Source organism: Eublepharis macularius, chromosome 17 (assembly GCF_028583425.1).
Source record: "Eublepharis macularius isolate TG4126 chromosome 17, MPM_Emac_v1.0, whole genome shotgun sequence".
In the NCBI taxonomy this organism is placed as follows: domain Eukaryota; kingdom Metazoa; phylum Chordata; class Lepidosauria; order Squamata; family Eublepharidae; genus Eublepharis; species Eublepharis macularius.
The window spans coordinates 12603183-12619678 of record NC_072806.1 but is presented as its reverse complement, the minus strand read 5'-3'; the positions used below and the strand labels follow the sequence as shown (position 1 = coordinate 12619678).

General features: G+C 41.2%; 1 protein-coding gene across 1 annotated transcript; it reads left to right on the top strand.

Annotated features, from left to right (window-relative positions):
* The first annotated feature begins 5269 nt into the window (after positions 1-5269).
* LOC129344917 (arylacetamide deacetylase-like 4) lies at positions 5270-15015 on the top strand. The gene is made up of 4 exons (XM_055001832.1): positions 5270-5348; positions 9599-9815; positions 10980-11043; positions 14093-15015. Exons 1-4 carry the CDS (start codon positions 5334-5336, stop codon positions 14871-14873), a joined length of 1077 nt encoding a protein of 358 aa, XP_054857807.1. The 5' UTR covers positions 5270-5333; the 3' UTR covers positions 14874-15015.
* The last annotated feature ends 1481 nt before the right edge of the window (positions 15016-16496 follow it).

Below are 16496 nucleotides of genomic sequence, written 5' to 3'. Positions count from 1 at the left end.
CACCCATGAATGTATGTAAAATACACACATACACATATATGTACAAAGGCGGGTTTTTGAGTACAATGCAATCAAGAGAGGAGATCCCCATTTAGGCCTTGATAAACACAGTCAAATGTCCAAATAAATGTCTGTTTCACTTCGTTTTATTCTGCATGTACTCACAAATTCACATATTTGAAGAAACTCTGAAGTCTTCAGTTTAATGACTAGGGAGGTTAAAATGTTTGCTCACCTTTGGGGTGATTGTTTTTGTTTTAATGTCAGGTTTACTTGGATTTAACCCTTTTCTGAAACATAGCTCTGCTTGCCCAAGATATGTCATACACATATCATATCCAGATTACGAGGAAAGTGAATGGTGAAGGTGGAGTGCTAAGCTGGGGGAAAGAAAATTACCAAGTTGAGAGGTTTCCAAGAGAAGGAAGGACAGAAAGCTAAGATAGGGGGCAAATAAAAGTAGGCTGGCTGGTGGATTGGAAGGAAAGGAGGAAGGAGGAAATGGAGAGCAGCAGGTTTGCAGTCTTTATATCCAGGTGTTCTGTTTGCATGTTTCTAGAAGCTACTATACTTAAAAGCATCCTGATTGTGGAATATTTTACAACTGGTGCAAACGTTTGATCATAATCAGTTTCATAAATCTGAGAATATCCTTTGGCTACTAATCTAGCTTTGTATCTCTCAACTGCACCATTCTCATTTTTCTTAGCTTTAAAAACCCATTTACATCCAATAACATTCTTACCTTTTGGTCGTTTTGTGAGAGTCTATGTTTTGTTTTTGTGTAGAACATCTGTTTCCTCTTGTGCTGCTTGCTTCCATTTCCTTTCTTCTGGTTCAGGCATTTGTTGAACTTCGGCCCATGAAGTTGGTTCTTGTGGTGGCGATGACCTTGCGAGGTACGTCAGTCTCTCGGCTGGAACTCCTCTGTTGATGCGCTGAGAGTGCCTGAGGTCCTGAGTCACCTCAGGACCTCAGTATTACAATGAAGCATAATTGAGCCTTTGCCATCAATATTCACACGTGCCATCAGGCAATATAACTTTTTCAGATGGACTGGTATCCAATTCATAAAACCGATTAATATCTGATGTTATATGTGCAGTTGCACCACTGTCTAATATCCAGCACTGTGGGCTATCATTTATTCGAGCTATATGAGACACATGATAATTACTATCAGCCCTTGTTTGAAGAAAATCTCTGAAATTACTAGCTCTCGCTTTAGAAAAATCTTCTCCGTTTCTCTCTGCCTGTGGCTTCCTGCCTGCAGCAGCATAATTGTTTCTGCCCTTGTGGCTGTAACTTCTGTTGCTAAAGCACTCCCTCTGGAGGTGACCAGGCTTATTGCATTTGCATCAGAAGGGAGGAGTCTGCCTTTCTCTAGGATTGGCTCTTTGCCTGTAATCAATTTACCTAGGTCCCACCCCTCTGAGTCTGGCCTCTCTGACCATGTAATTTGAGTCAGTCTTGCATTTCTTTTTCTCATGATAAGATTCTTGCTTGTTGTACTCTGATCTTATCCTAGCTAACACTTCCTCTAGAGTAACACCTTGTGTAGTAACAGGACTGGTGAAACTGGAGTAACTCTCTGGGAGTGAGCATAAGACTAAAGCAATTTTCAAATCATCATCTAATGTCTGGCCAGCAGTTGCCAATTTATCAACTATGTTCAACGAGGATTCAATATGGGCAAATGCATCATCATTTTCTCCCATTTTAGTAGAAAATAGCTCTCTGAATAAAGCAATTTTGCTGACTTTGTCCTGGTCCCCAAAGATACTCTTAAGAGCATTCACCACATCTTTTGCAGTTTTCTTTGTTTTAATATGCACCAACTGGGAATTTGCCAGTGTGGTTGTAATGAGATTTCTGGCCTTTGCATCAGCATCCAGCCAATCTTGTTCATCTGAGCTATCATCTGTGCCAGACGGCTTTTCATCAGTCAATACAAAATATATTTTCTCTTCTTGTAATTGAGATTGTAATCTAAAATACCAGGATTCAAAATTCTCTCCTGAAAGCCATTCCAAAACAGCCTGTCTTTTCGACATTTTAAAGAAATTTCAAAATATTTCTCTAGAAAACCTTATTTTCCCTCTTTAACTTAGTTTTCTGTACGCTAGGCTCAAGCTAGCCAGAAGTTTTAAAAGGAGGTTTCTCTGCTTTTCTGTGCACATTTTAGGGCTGGAAAAAGGCTGTTAGACTTTTAACCTAATGTCTTTCTTTGTTCCTCATGAGGTTGCCTGTGAGGGCATTCACATGCTAATTAAGTCCTTTGTCCTTCTTGGCTGTTAGACTGGCAGAGACAAGGGGAAAATTTTTTGCAGTTTAAAACTCTTTACTTCTAGATTCAAGTTTAGGCTTTGCAGTTTTTAAAAAAAACTCTTTTGCTTCTTTGATTCAAATATGGGCTCTCTTTGGCCCCGAGGAACTTATTAAATTCAAGACTGGCCCAATAACCATATTGGGATTATATATCTAGTTGGGTTTAGCAGAGTAACATAAAAGAGTTATTTAGTCAGAAGCGTTTAAACCCTTAAAAATGTGCATTAATTAATTAATCTTCAGACAAAATCATAGAAAGATAGAACTTACAGTTTATTGTAGCAAATTTCTTCCATAACAATATCTTCTGGTAATAAGAAGGGAAAGATCCTAATCTAAAGAGTTACATTCCCTATTCTAATGCCATGACCTGAAAAAGTAGGCAGCGAGGCTGTAGATGTGTGTTTTTGGATAAAAAGAAGTTCCATAAGGAGCATGGAGGATTTACATCCTTTCTCTTGGAAGACCATGTGGGGAGAGGAAATTTCCCAAGAGACACAGAGGCAAGAGAGGAGGAGTCAGTAGACGTTCCCACCTTAGACAAGAGAGTGGCAGGTTGCTAGATTTATACATTACATTCAAATAGACATGCAGTGGCCCCAGTGTCCAAAGGCAGGCTGAGTTGCCTATTCCAACATCTATTTGCTTGCTTGTGGATGATTGCAGCTCCATGCCCCACTGCTCCCATTCCTCCCCTCAATCTGTCACTTCCCTGTAGGGCAGCCCCTTCATATGTCCCAAAGGATGGTCTCTAGCACAGAGGGGGACTTGTAGAGCCAGGTGTTGACCAAAACACTGAATCTCTGGAGCTCCTCACCAAAAAGGACAACCTGCTCCCCCTTGTTCTGTTTGTGTGTGTGTGTGGGAGTCAGACAATGAACTTTACCTCGTTTCCCTCCCATTCCTATGTATGGTTCACATGAAGAGCCCTAGGCATGCTCTCCAAGTGCCTTTCCAGTGAGCCATGGTGATCAGCATGATATTCTCTTTCTGGTCCCATGTGGTTGGTGGTGAAATCAGACATGCAGAGGAGTATCTAGCCCTCATGGTATGTCTCTTGGGAACCACCTCTCCTGACTCTGAGAAACAGGGGCTAGTCCTGAGTGCCCGAAATTGTTGTTCAAGCCTGGCCATGGACTTCTTGGTCCTGCTGCCTTTCTGTTTTTACTTTCCTGGGAGAGGGATGTGTGTCTTGGAGCAGGGGCAAGGGGTGTTTGCAAGTCAGTGGTGGTTTGGATGCATGGGTGTTAGAAAGAAAATTCCCTATTGCAAAAGAGAGAGAGATGTAGACATGACTTCTCCTTTTGAGAGCAGAAGACAAGAGACAGAAACTCTCCCAATGGAGACAGGAAGAGAGGAAGATTCCAGAGGTACTCCCACCTTACACAAAGAGAAGCAACATGCTTATTAGGAAAGTAACACGGAAGCACAGAGACACATGCAGCACCCACTAATATCCAAGTCATGGTGAGTTCCCTGTTATAAGAAACATCTTGTAAATATCATACTAAACATGGCAGAAGGACATTGGCCATGAACTGATCTTTGAACTATGATGGTTTATTTATATTGAGAGCTGTTTACTCTCTGTTAATTTACAGCTCCAAGAAAACTTTTTAACCAGTTGTACTCACTCACATAGAGGCTATTACAGATAAGTCAGAAAGTAAGTGGTGACTGGGAAAGTAAACTTTCAGCACACACGGTGGGACTACTGTACAGAACAAATATTAGAAAATTATTCAGAAAACAATACTTAAGGTCAGGAAGATTGATCCTTTCATGCAACAGGAGATTTGCTTGCTTCATTATGTAGAGAGTGGTGCAAGTATTTCCTAAGGACCAAAGTTTAAACCTCTTCAGGAGAGCTAGAGTTGTCTTGTTGAAAACTGAAAGACTCAATCCTTGCCTAATCGACAAGAATAGTAATTTAAAAAGTGGGGCACAATTGCTACAGTAATCTACTCATATCAGTTATACACGTAAAATTTGGCTACCATTGTTCTGCTATATAGAGAGAAAATTAACAGTTTAATGGTGTGAAATCTTCCAAGGAGTTCAGAGTGGGGTATATTGTTCTCCCCTCCTCTGTGTTATCCTTGCAACAGCCTTGTAAGTCACCTGTAACTGGCCCATGGTTACCCAGCTACCTTCAAAACATAGCGGAGATTTAAACCTGGTCCTTGAAGATCCTATTGCAGAACTCTAACCACCACATTATTCCCGTTTTCCTAAATAACATTATTAGATGGTATTACACACTAACCTTTGCAATGATGAGGACATTCCATGATAAAATGCACACTTTTCATGCAAAAGTTTCTAGAGTCAGCCCATCATTTCCAGTTAAGGGATATTAGGCAACTGACCTGGGAAAGAACTTCTGAAAATGAACAAGAGATGGCTGCTTGATGCAGAAGAGAACGGGAGGGGGGGGAATAATTTGCTCGTTTTAAGAGAGGGATGGAGAAAAGAGAAGCGTTAACTATTTAATCTGACAAAGGGAGCTTGGATGCTTGAAAGCTCACACCTTGGAAATCTAGCTGATCTGTAAGTTGCTACTGGCCCCGAATCTTGTTCTTCTCCTACAGACCAACAGGGCTACCCACCTGAAACTGTCCAATCCTTAGAGAATTACTTTGCAAAATGCTTGGCGTTTGCTTGGCAAAGTTTCAGATCAAGTTGCTGTCTGATGTGTCAAAACACATTCTTTATGAAGACGATAATTTTCCAGGATGTCATCAAGCCATACTCTCCTACACAACTTGGGTGATGTGAAATCATAGTATATTTAACCGGCAAGACCTTCAGCTATATGTGCTAAAAAAAAGCTATCGGGCACTCTGAGTCACTTCTCTGGGAAGACAATGGATTTGTCAGTTGTCCTCGTGATCTGTCTGGCTCTTTGCTTCCTCTGCAGGGTTTATCTGTTTTCCCGAAGAATTGGTATCCCTGTTGGAATCTTTGAATCCTGCAAATATGCCCTGACTGCCTTCTCAGTAGATATGGGGTTTTTGGCGGTAAGTGCATCCAGTTTTAAGGGGAAGTTCCATTTCCCGGTTTTCCTAGTGCTAGAGAGAACAGAAAGTTAAAAGTCATAATTTTATTATACATGTCACCATTTCTAGATGTTAAGCTGGAAAAAGTGGGGCTAGCTCCCTTTTTTTAAAATCTGGTTTTCTTATGAGCAACTTTAGATGGCACTTCCACTTTATCCTCACAGCTATCGAGATGGAGAATGACAATGAAGCAGTGGACTGGCCATTTAATTTAGAGGTAAATTTCTCACTGGTTCACTATGGGGCTGCTGGTGGCCAAGAGCAAGCAAAGCCAGCCCAACGTTCTGGCACCATTTGGCTCATTCTCCTCACTTTCAACAGTTGGGGTCATCCCACAAATTGCCTCCTCCTGCACTGCTTGTAGTTTGTGGCATGTGTGTGAAGCAGTGAGTGAGCTAATGTCCACTGTCAGCCCGGCTGAGCTGAGTGGCCCTGCAGTTCTGGCTTGTAGCACAGCAGAGGTTCTTTGGCTTGGCTTGTCCAGTCTGCTTCTGGCCAAATTCAGCCTGTGGTGGTAACACCTGCATTGCTAAGTCCAAACTTAAAACTGCAGTCACTATAACACACTGCCTCCCTGTAGTTTAAGAAGGGAAAGGAGCAACTCAATTTTCTCAGGAACTTAGCTCCTAACCTGAAGATGTGTTCCAACATCAATGAAAGAGTTCTCATTCACAACTACAGATGGGCACCAACAGCAATACGAACTAAAAAAAGCCATGAATAGCCCAATCAGGTGTTCACAAACAAGCTGTTCGTGAAGCCCCATTCTAAAGGAACTCTAAATGAACGAGTGTTCATTGCAGGGCTCTTCGTTGCTGTTCATCAAGCCAGATAGTCTGGCACCTGCAATCAATTCCCTTGGCAATTGGAGGCAGGGACTGCCTGAACTCTGTCTGAACTCCCGCTGTTGCCCTGGAAACCCCAATCTAAGCCCAATTTAGCTTGACAGGCAGGTCTTCCTTTCAAGTGTGCAGCTCCAAATTTGTTACCAGGAAGCAAAGAGCAGGGGGGAGGGGGGCTCCCAGCTCTGGTTTTGCAGACAGTGAAGGAGAGACAGTTGCTGTTGGCATTTTGAGAGAGAGACAGGGAGAGTGCATTGGAGCTTGAATTTCCTTTGTGTGTGGTTGGATAGGGATCTACCTCTTCAAGTTCCAGGGCTGCTGCCAGGCTCAGGGCCAAGCTATTATTTATTATTGGTACATTTCCTGCTGCCTGCTCAGGTAGGGGTTTTGCTGGCCCCCACGAACAACGAACATGTTCAAAAACAGGTCATGTTCATCAATGTTCGTTGTTCAATGTTCGTGGATGGCAACGAACAACGAACACGTTCAGTTTTTTTTCTGTTCGTGCCCATATCTATTCACTAGCACCAGAAGGGATTCCAGTATTGATTTTTTCCTCCTCTTTTTTAAGGGGAAAAATAGGTGGTGATTAGTGAGATGTTCCTTCTCCCCAGATTTCAGGGTAAAAATGTACAATGTAGTAAGGTATATGTTGAATTTGATTGCTCAGTGGCTAAATTACAACTACCTTACCAGTAAGCAACCCCCCCCCCATTTCTACTTAGCTTCCAGTTTGCCATGGTAGCAGGATGTCAGCTCCTAAATTGATGAGGTTTGCCAGGGAAACAATGACCGTCTCCAGGGGCTCCAGTGCCACACTGATCAATGAAGGTTTCAAAGACCTTCTGAGAGCTGGCTGGCAATTTTCCATCAGGCAGGATGGAGTGATCTTACAGTCTATATAGATAATCTTTGTCCTTTTAAAAGAAGAAAGGAGAAAGATTTGGGAAGTTTGTTCGAGGATAGAGGTCAGTCAGACCTCAATGAAGACTGCCCGAACAATGGCAAAGATATAAGCATTAACAGCACATGAACAGAAATGGGGAGTATTTAAAATTATGTTGCCTAGTACCTACCCCCTAACTGACCATCAAGGGTGGTAAGTTTTAGATCTGAGATGAGGAAAGTATGACTTGTTTTATTTATTTTGCTCAGGTGTTGTTAGTCCATTTTTGCTGAACTATAGACTTTCCCACTCTTTTGTAACATTATTATTATTATTATTTTCATTATTATTCAAATTACCCACAACACAATCAATAATAAATAAGGATCACATGTTATCATTGATTGGCTTTGCTCAGCTGATACAAGTTTCCACCAGAGACCCAAGTATCAGCCAGGTATTGGTGCAATATGTACGCTTTTCCGAGTAATGCCATCTTTTGCAGTTCTGTAGGTGTTACATCAGAAAGCTGCAGTTTTTCCATATAAGTGGCAAATTTTTTTGAAATAGTTCCCAGTGCCCCGATGCCAATGGGGACTACTGTTGTATTCTTCAACCACAGTCGGGTGGTTTCTATTGTCAGATCTCTATATTTAATCATTTTTCTTGTCCTTTTTCTTTGACTCTGGCATCCCCTGGAATTGCAATGTCTATTATCTAAACTTTTCGATTTTCCACAACTGTGATGTCTAGGGTATTGTATTCAAGGTGTCGATCTGTTGTTTTTGTTTTTGTTGTTGTTGTTGTTGCTGCTGTTGATATTTCTTTCTCATGGACATTGAAAGTAGATTATTCAGAATAATACAATAAAACAATATAATCAACAGTTTGGACATTCATTGAGCAAAGTATAATAATAAACAACAGTTAGAACATTCAGGGAAACAGATACAGGAAGGCATGGTAGCAGAATTTTTTAATATATATATATATATTTATTTTTTAAAAAATGAAGTAATAGTACTGAAGGAATATAGAAAGGAAAAGGGAGATTATATGACGTAATTGTGAAGATCAGAATAATTATATATAACAGAGTATGTAAAGAAAAATATATTTGTCCCCAGTCCTCAACATTCCATTCATTCATTTTTAAAGACACTGTCTATGAAATAAAATGGTATTTAGTCGTACATTTATATTAATCATCTTCATCATCATCATCATCAAATTATTTCAGTACAGAACCAACTCTGGAAGGAGTCAGCAATAATATAGTAAGAAATAAAAGGAGAATAAAATAAAAATACAATAAAAATAAGAATAGGGAGGGCACATGCAGTGCGACAAGCACAGAAGATTTATGCTCTTCATATTAGGTTTCAAATTTCATAACTAATCTGTTTTGTAGCTACATTATTGGTTTCATCATTACTACATATTCAATATTACATACTTTCACCACTTCTACATACCTACTATGAATTTAAACAAATAGGTAATATATTGAATTACAAGAGGAAAGTCTATTATATATCTCATAATAAAAAGTAAAGGATGTTTCTGCTCAAAATCTATTTCTGCATGCATTTTTATATTCAAGAAGTTACATTTTAAAATTATTCTAATTCTTCTTCTACATTGCAATATATTTATGTACAATTTATAAAAACCGTTTCTCATTCTAAATTTGTCTCCTGCTTGCATAATATGCATTCCATCTCTCCTTGCGAGGACCTCGAGGCCCAAATGGTGGAATCACAGCACCCAACGTCAATGTGCACAAAAAAGTATTGGTTCATTCTCTACTAGAGACGTAGAAGGTCATCAGACGGGGTGGAACTCATTAGGATAAAGATGTGAAAATCTAATTTTTGGTGTTATAATGCACAAAATACACAAGTGAGACTAGTGCAGCCTGAATTAAGAATTCAGATGTCTTTTTATGGTTCTGATTGACTAAGAGCTAAGCTGTAGAACTATTAAGCCATGCACTAATGAAGATTCGAGGATCCAGCAGCCAAAATGTAGGCTATAAATAAATTCTGGCAAGCTCAGCAAGCCCGTACAGCTGGGGGTTTGGGTGCTGCAAGCCCCTGAGAAAATTTTGAAGACATTGGCTTATGATTCTGTCACTAAAATAGCCTTATTTCAATAACAAACACTTTAAAAAACGCCATCAATTTTGTTGAAAAATTCACTGATTAAAAAAAAGTTGCTCCAGGGCCCCTCCAGGATCAGAGGCCCTGAAGTTTAAGCTTCATTAGTTTCATAGTAGATCCACCCCTCCTTTTACTACAGACCAACATGGCTACCCACATGAAACTATGTTCTAATTAATTGTAAAGGGAAAAAATGGTGAAAACAACCTCTGTAAATTATAAAGAAAAAATAATAATGGTGTAGAAACAACCGCTGTAAAATTAACTGATTATTTTTGTGCTAACCTCTACTATTTCTCTCTTTCCCTCTCTATAAAATAGGGATCTGTTTTGGAGACATTAGGGATATGCAGCCAAATCCAATATATCAGATTTTTACTACCGTTGGGATCATTTCAAACCGACCGGAATCTCTACATCAGGGATGAACATTTTGGTAATGTGCCTGTGAGAATATATGAACCAAAACATCCCTACACTGAGCCAAGAAGATGTGTGATCTACATACATGGAGGTGTTGGCATGTTTGGGACCATTAGTAAGATATTGAATATTTTCATTACCTATTTGTAGGAAAATGAAGTATTGTTAAAGAAATTTGTTCAAAGCTTTGTTGGAGTCAATGACATCATTGTGCCCGATCTTCTAACAGGATCTGCAAACTTCTTAGTCCTGAGGTAGCTTTATTTAGTATTTTTATGTTATTACTTTATCGTATTTGTATTCTGTCCTCCCCGCGAGCAGGCTCGGGGCAGATAACAGCATTAAGAACATTTAAAACATTCCATATAAAACATTTAAAAGCATTGGGGATTTTGAGAAAAAGTAATTAAGCACCACAACAAAATGGATGCATTGAGGCTTGATCAAATCATCAGAATGTTGGGAGGTTCTACAGAATGTTAGGAGGTTGCAATCTAAGCATTTTCCTATGGTTGACACAGTGGTTTCCAAATGGGTGGTTCCTTGAAGGTATAATGGATTCCTCCTGGAGAAAACCCAGTTGGAGTTGGAGGAAACAACAAGGAAGTCCACTAGGAAGATATGAGGTAACCAAAAACAAAAAGGTCTCCCAATAAGCAATTAAGAATAGGAACCAGGAGTCAATGTGTTAGTACAATGCCAATGTGCAAAGCATAACAAACAGTCAGTATCATAAATAGTAACAGTCAGTAATTAATAAATAGTATACATCTAATTCTTAAATCACATCCGTATAAACAGCAGCACTACACATATACACATCCACATATAATTTTCTAATCAATGTAAACAGTAAGAGGTAGAAAAAAAACCACTCAGCCCACATGCAGAAACAGTGTATTCAAGGTCTGAAGAACTTCCGAGGCTCCCACGATGACCACATTCGGTATGGTAGATGAGGAAAGGTACAATTGCAATGAATCTGCACTTCAGTCTGTGCAGATTGGCTTCAATCTGGCTGCTTGATGCTCTTTTGATAGTTTATCAATTGTTAGGACATTTAGAATGTTACTTTTTATTATTATGTTTTACTTTGTAAATCACTTCAGGAAGGGTCTGTGTGAAGGAATAACTCCCCCCCCCCCAAAAAAACCCCAGTTTTCTTTACCCTCAAGTTATGAACTTCTTTCTGTGTTTTATTCTTTCAAGAAAACTGGATAGAAATTAATGAGCTGTATAAAGATTTTCTGTACTGAAGGAGTTTTTTAAAACTTTCCAGGAGCTTATGCAGCTGTATGCCGTCAATTAGCCCTAAGAAGTGGGACGATGGTTGTGAATATTGGGTAAGTGAGATTGTTTTGTACTAGCAATGCTGGTGTTGCTTGCTCCATACTTTTTGCAAGGCTGATATCAGAAGCTGCCCAGGGAAAATCTCTGGCTGAAGAATCTTTGCCTAAAGTTGCTGCAACCACATATCTTTGGGTCTGGAAATATAGGCACTGCAAACCCAGTAGGAGAATGTCCACTCGTACTGGTGTTCAGCTGCCACTGCCAGCTTTGCTTGGCTAGTCTAGCAATCACTTCCATCTATCCTTCCATGCACCAAGGTGAGTAAAGTGCAGACAGCAGAGGAGATTGCATCTAAGTACAGGTTGGAGAATGTGCACAGCAAAGCAGCATGGCATCAGCTCTAATCACTGGGGCCTGGCCCTAGAAACATGGCTCACTGGCCAGAAGAGTTGCCAATATGCTATACCAGGACATCCCAGCACAAAAAAGCCCTGCCCCAATGCATTTTTAAATACAGATTTTTTTTGCAACCCTGGAGCATTTCTCGGGTTTGTGAAAATGTCTGTCTTGTCTGTTCATAGCCCCAATTTATGGTTGTAAGTACCCACAGATTTGCCTGTGTTGAGAATTAGATATAACAAGTGGGATATAGTAAGCATCTGTTGAAGGCATCTCATTTTCCCCTCCTCCACCTCTCCTCTTTCCCTTCCCAATCCACCTCCTTAGCCTCTTCGCTTTTCCTGCTTTCTTCTCACTTTCCTTCCTCCCTGTTGATAGCCTCTCCACTATGGCCCAGTTGTGCAGTCGTGGCTGAGCTGGGCCAGTTGTGTGGTGGGGAACCTGAAAGGCGTTTCCTCTGTACCCTTTCCCAATACTATTATTTTATTTATTTACTAGATTGATTAAACATTGATTGATACTAGCTTGATACTCATGCTTTTCTATTATATTTAACTACTTTAAATCCAGTTACCAACTTTCTTCAACTGTCTGCAGTTTCCTTGACCTGATTTTTACCTCAGAACAGAGTTCCACAGCTGACCAATCAGAGAGAGGGGGGTGCAAGCAGGCAGGAGCCTGCCAGCCACACAGAAAAGCCAGGCCCACAGGGAGATTGGCAACCCAAGTGAACTTTTAGGGGAAGACTGGAAGGTGCATTTTACCTCAAGACACATGCAATGACTCCCAATAGCAACTGCAGACTGTTTAGAATGTTGGGGGTGAGGATCAATCAGGCCGCATATGCAAATGACCTTGAAAGGCTGGCCCAATCAGGGAAGGGTGGCTGAGTTAGCAGTGGGCAGAGGTGAAAGCAGGCACAGCCTGCCAGCCACTCAGGGAAGCTGCATCATGGAAGTGCAATCACATGGGGGGGATCTCAAACCAGTTATTTTTTATTGTCATCTTTTTTGGCTTCCATCTGTCTTTTCTTTGGGGGACACCTTCTTCTCTGATTCATTCATGGCACAGAAAGCTCTTTTCAAGAAATGTGCCGAATGCAGCTCAAAAATTATCAAGACCGATAGATATTCCTTGTCCCTGCGTTGTCTTGGTGAAGGCCACAACATTGGGGCTGTAAACACTGTCAAATATTTAATCTAAAGGCCAGCAGAAATACAGCCAACTGCCTTAAGGCCATGTTATGGTAGAGATTGAGCCCTTAGGAGTGCCCCAGTCCAGTTATCTGCCCCAGCAGATCACCTACCTAGTCCAACTCAGACTGTTTCAGAACCATCAGATTCAAGATCAGATCTGTCGACGAGCATGTCCCATGGACTCGAGGTCGGATCTGTCCTGACAACAATCATATTCCAGATAGCATTTGGCTGCATCATCTTGACAGGCATTGGTAGTCTTGGTTCTTGCAGTATTAAAGGTTCAAGGAGCAGTACTGCTGCTTGTTTATACCATGTGATGAGGAGAAATAGAAATAGCAATGGCATTAGGGTTCCCAGCTCCTGCTTCTGAGGGTACTCTGAAGGGAGATAAAGCCCCCCCCCCCAAGAGTCATTTAATATAATCAGGAAAGCTTTTTATTTTAACTTTGGCTGGATGGGTGTCAGAGCTCGAGGCTGTACCTGCTGCGTTCTGGAGTGGCTTTTGCCTCTGCAAGACTTGTAGAGTAACAAACACAAGCATTAGCCCGTGAGTTTCCTACATGCTATAGAAGGTCTTTGTCTCTAATCATTTTAATTCCCTAAAACCCTCTAGCAGTTGCCACTTCATGTGGCAGTGAACTCCGTATATTACAGATGCACTCTTTAATATCCAGAGGAGTTAGCTGTGTTAGTCTGTAGTTGCAAAATACTAAAAAGTCCAGTAGCACTTTTAAGACTAACCAACTTTATTGAGGCATAAGCTTTTGAGAACCACATGCATAAGTGGGTGTCATCAACATATCAGTGCCTCAGACAATCTAATTCAAAAGTCTTTTAATCTAATGGATTCTGTTTTTGGACAAGGCATGCTCAAAACTTGCAAGTTGCTGCTCACAAAGTAGATTTCTGGCTCACAACACTGCACCGCTTAGGGCCAAGCTACACATGACGAATGACACTTGAACGGCAAGTGGATTGAGTGGAGGGCAAGTGAACAGGGAGAAATACACTTGCCGTTCAAGTGTCATTCATCATGTGTAGCTTGGCCCTCAGAGGGAACATTGCTGCCAGTAAGGGGCAGGGAGGTGAGCAGGGCTGAATTGCGGGAGCGCTCCTGGGTGGTGGCTGCACCCTGCATGACGACATCACTTCTGGAAGTGACATCATCACACACTTCCGGGAGCGTGTGCAAGCTTCACGTGCACACATATGATAATGGAGAGTTCTACCACCTCTTTTCCCAGAAAAAAGCACAGAATTCCTCAGATCAGGGCTGCTTGTCTATTAGTATTGGCTATTAGTGTTCTTCTAACCATCTTCAAGAAATGCTAGGAAAATTCCTCCAGGCCACTACATCTTTTGAAGTAGCAGAAAAAATGGTCACATCTTTTTAAAAAAAAAGTTAAAGTGGCAATGGAAATTCTGGGAAGACAGGGTGGTGATTTTAATCCATCATTTTCATCTATCATTTCATATGATGTCCTTTCTGTTGCTGATCTTTCAGGTTTCGCTTAGGTCCAGAGCACCAGCATCCGGCACAAGCTGAGGATTGCTTAGCAGCCGTAGAACATTTTCTAAAAGAAGCAAGGAATTATGGAGTGGACCCCAACCGCATTATACTTGCAGGGGATAGTAGTGGAGGAACACTTGCTGCTGCTATTTGTAATGACCTAGTATCTAGGAAACATGTCCCAAAAATCCAAGCACAGTTGCTGATTTATCCACCACTCCAGACAGTAGATGTTACGTTGCCTTCATATCAGCAGAACCCCTATGCTCCGATCTTGACTAGGGAACGGGGTATCCGACTTGCTGCAAGGTTCAGGATCAGGACAAAAGAGATGATAGATTTAAATGGAGCGATGAAGAATGCTCATGTTCCTGATGAAGTGGCAGTGAAATATAGGAAATGGATTAGTGCTGATCACATTCCAGATGAGTTTAAGGTCAGAGGCTATGTGCCAATAGTGCCCGCTCCATTTTCAGAAAAGCTTTACAAGTTATCTGAAATATCTTTTCTGCCAGAGAATTGCCCACTTTTAGCTGAAGATGACATTGTACGCCAGCTCCCTGAGACTTTCCTTTTGACCTGTGAATATGACATACTTCGAGATGACGGACTATTGTACAAGAAACGGCTAGAGGATAACGGTGTGCCGGTGACTTGGCTTCACCTAAAGAAAGGATTCCATGGAATAATGTTCAAAATTGATTTGATTTTATTTCAGTACCAAGAGGCAGAACATGCAATGAAACACATAGTGGACTTCATACAAAGGTTCTAAAATGAAACTGCCTTCAACTGGAAACACCTGTGACCCGTTACTTTGCATGAAATGGCATTTGAGTTGTTTTCTTTCAAAGGTTTATGTTAAATCAGGAAAATCAAAATCTTGATAGTATCCAGTATCTGGTAGTGATTGGTGGTGGTGGGGAGTAGGAATAGCATCTGGTTTCAAATACCTTCAGACTTCAAATGTTTGGTCACTATAAAATAAATATTAATTTTACTTACTTACTTATGTCCTTCCTTCCTTCACTTATCCCTTGCACTTCTTCACAATTGGGACCCAATGTGGCTAACTTCATTCCCTCGTCTCCATTTTCTCATTTCTCCATTTATGTCTCACAACTCCAAGTGTTCCTGTTGGACAGTTTAAATTCTGAGAACAATACTGTTACGATCCCTTTTCTTTTTCAGTTAGATTTTGCCTTTAATCCTTCTCTGGGTAGATTGCTGCCACCAGGAATTATATTCTAAAATAGTTAAATTAAATTTCCCTTTTAATAATGTGCCCAAGCATCAGGCTCCTTTGTGGGACTGTATGGTCCCGAGTAGACATGGGCACAAATAAAAAAAAAATAATGAACCAGTGGTTCATGGTTCGGTGCTGCCACCGAACCTGAACTAACGAACCGAAATGGACATTTCCCGCTGATGAACTGGTTCGTGGGCATCAAAATGGCCCCTGTTGGACTTAGAGAGCCCATATTCCCAGGGAGTGTTTAGCAGGCTCTCCTCCAGCCAGCACTCAAGTTTGGTCAAGATTGCAATAGGGATCTTGGAGTTATACCCTCTCCAATCCGAGGCCCCCAGGAAACTCCCATTCGATACAATTAGAGCCACCAGTTGACGTTGGCCCAGTGTACAGGGGCCTGGCTGTCAGAACTGCCTATCAGGGTTTGTAGGGATGAGATTGGAGTGCCCATGGATACAGAACACCCCCTTCCCCCTCCCTCCCCCCGGGTGTCTTCTCCCATGTAACCAATTGTAACCAATTTGCAGCTCCATGGTTGGAAGGAAGACCTGCTGATCAAGGTAAGCTGGGCTTCGATTCAGGTTTCTAGGGCAACAGAAGTGCAGATAGAGTTCAAGCATTCCCCCAGCTCTGTTTCCAAGGGAATTGATTGATGGTGCCTGACTGAAGAAAAACCTCTTTTCTCTCTGCTCAGTAACTAAAAACTGCAGTTGACTCCACCCACACTCTTAGTCATCAACCAATCATCTCACTCATCTCTCTCTCTTTCACCCCCATTCTTCATCTGTACCACACCAAGCATTTAAAGACACACATAGGGCCAAGCTACACATGACGAATGACACTTGAACGGCAAGTGGATTGAGTGGAGGGCAAGTGAACAGGGAGAAATACACTTGCTGTTCAAGTGTCATTCGTCATGTGTAGCTTGGCCCATACTCTTAAAATAATTACAAGTATAACCAAGGTTCAAAGCAAAAGAAATAGTAAGAAGCAAAATTAAATCCAATTTCAGATCAAGAACTGAATCACAGTAATCTCAAGGTTCATAAAAACCGTAAGTTTTCACTACTATATGCAGAGTGCTGCTGTGTCCAGCCAGCAGTAGGGAGCCCCGTGCCTAAGGACACTGCTAGGACATACAGAGCC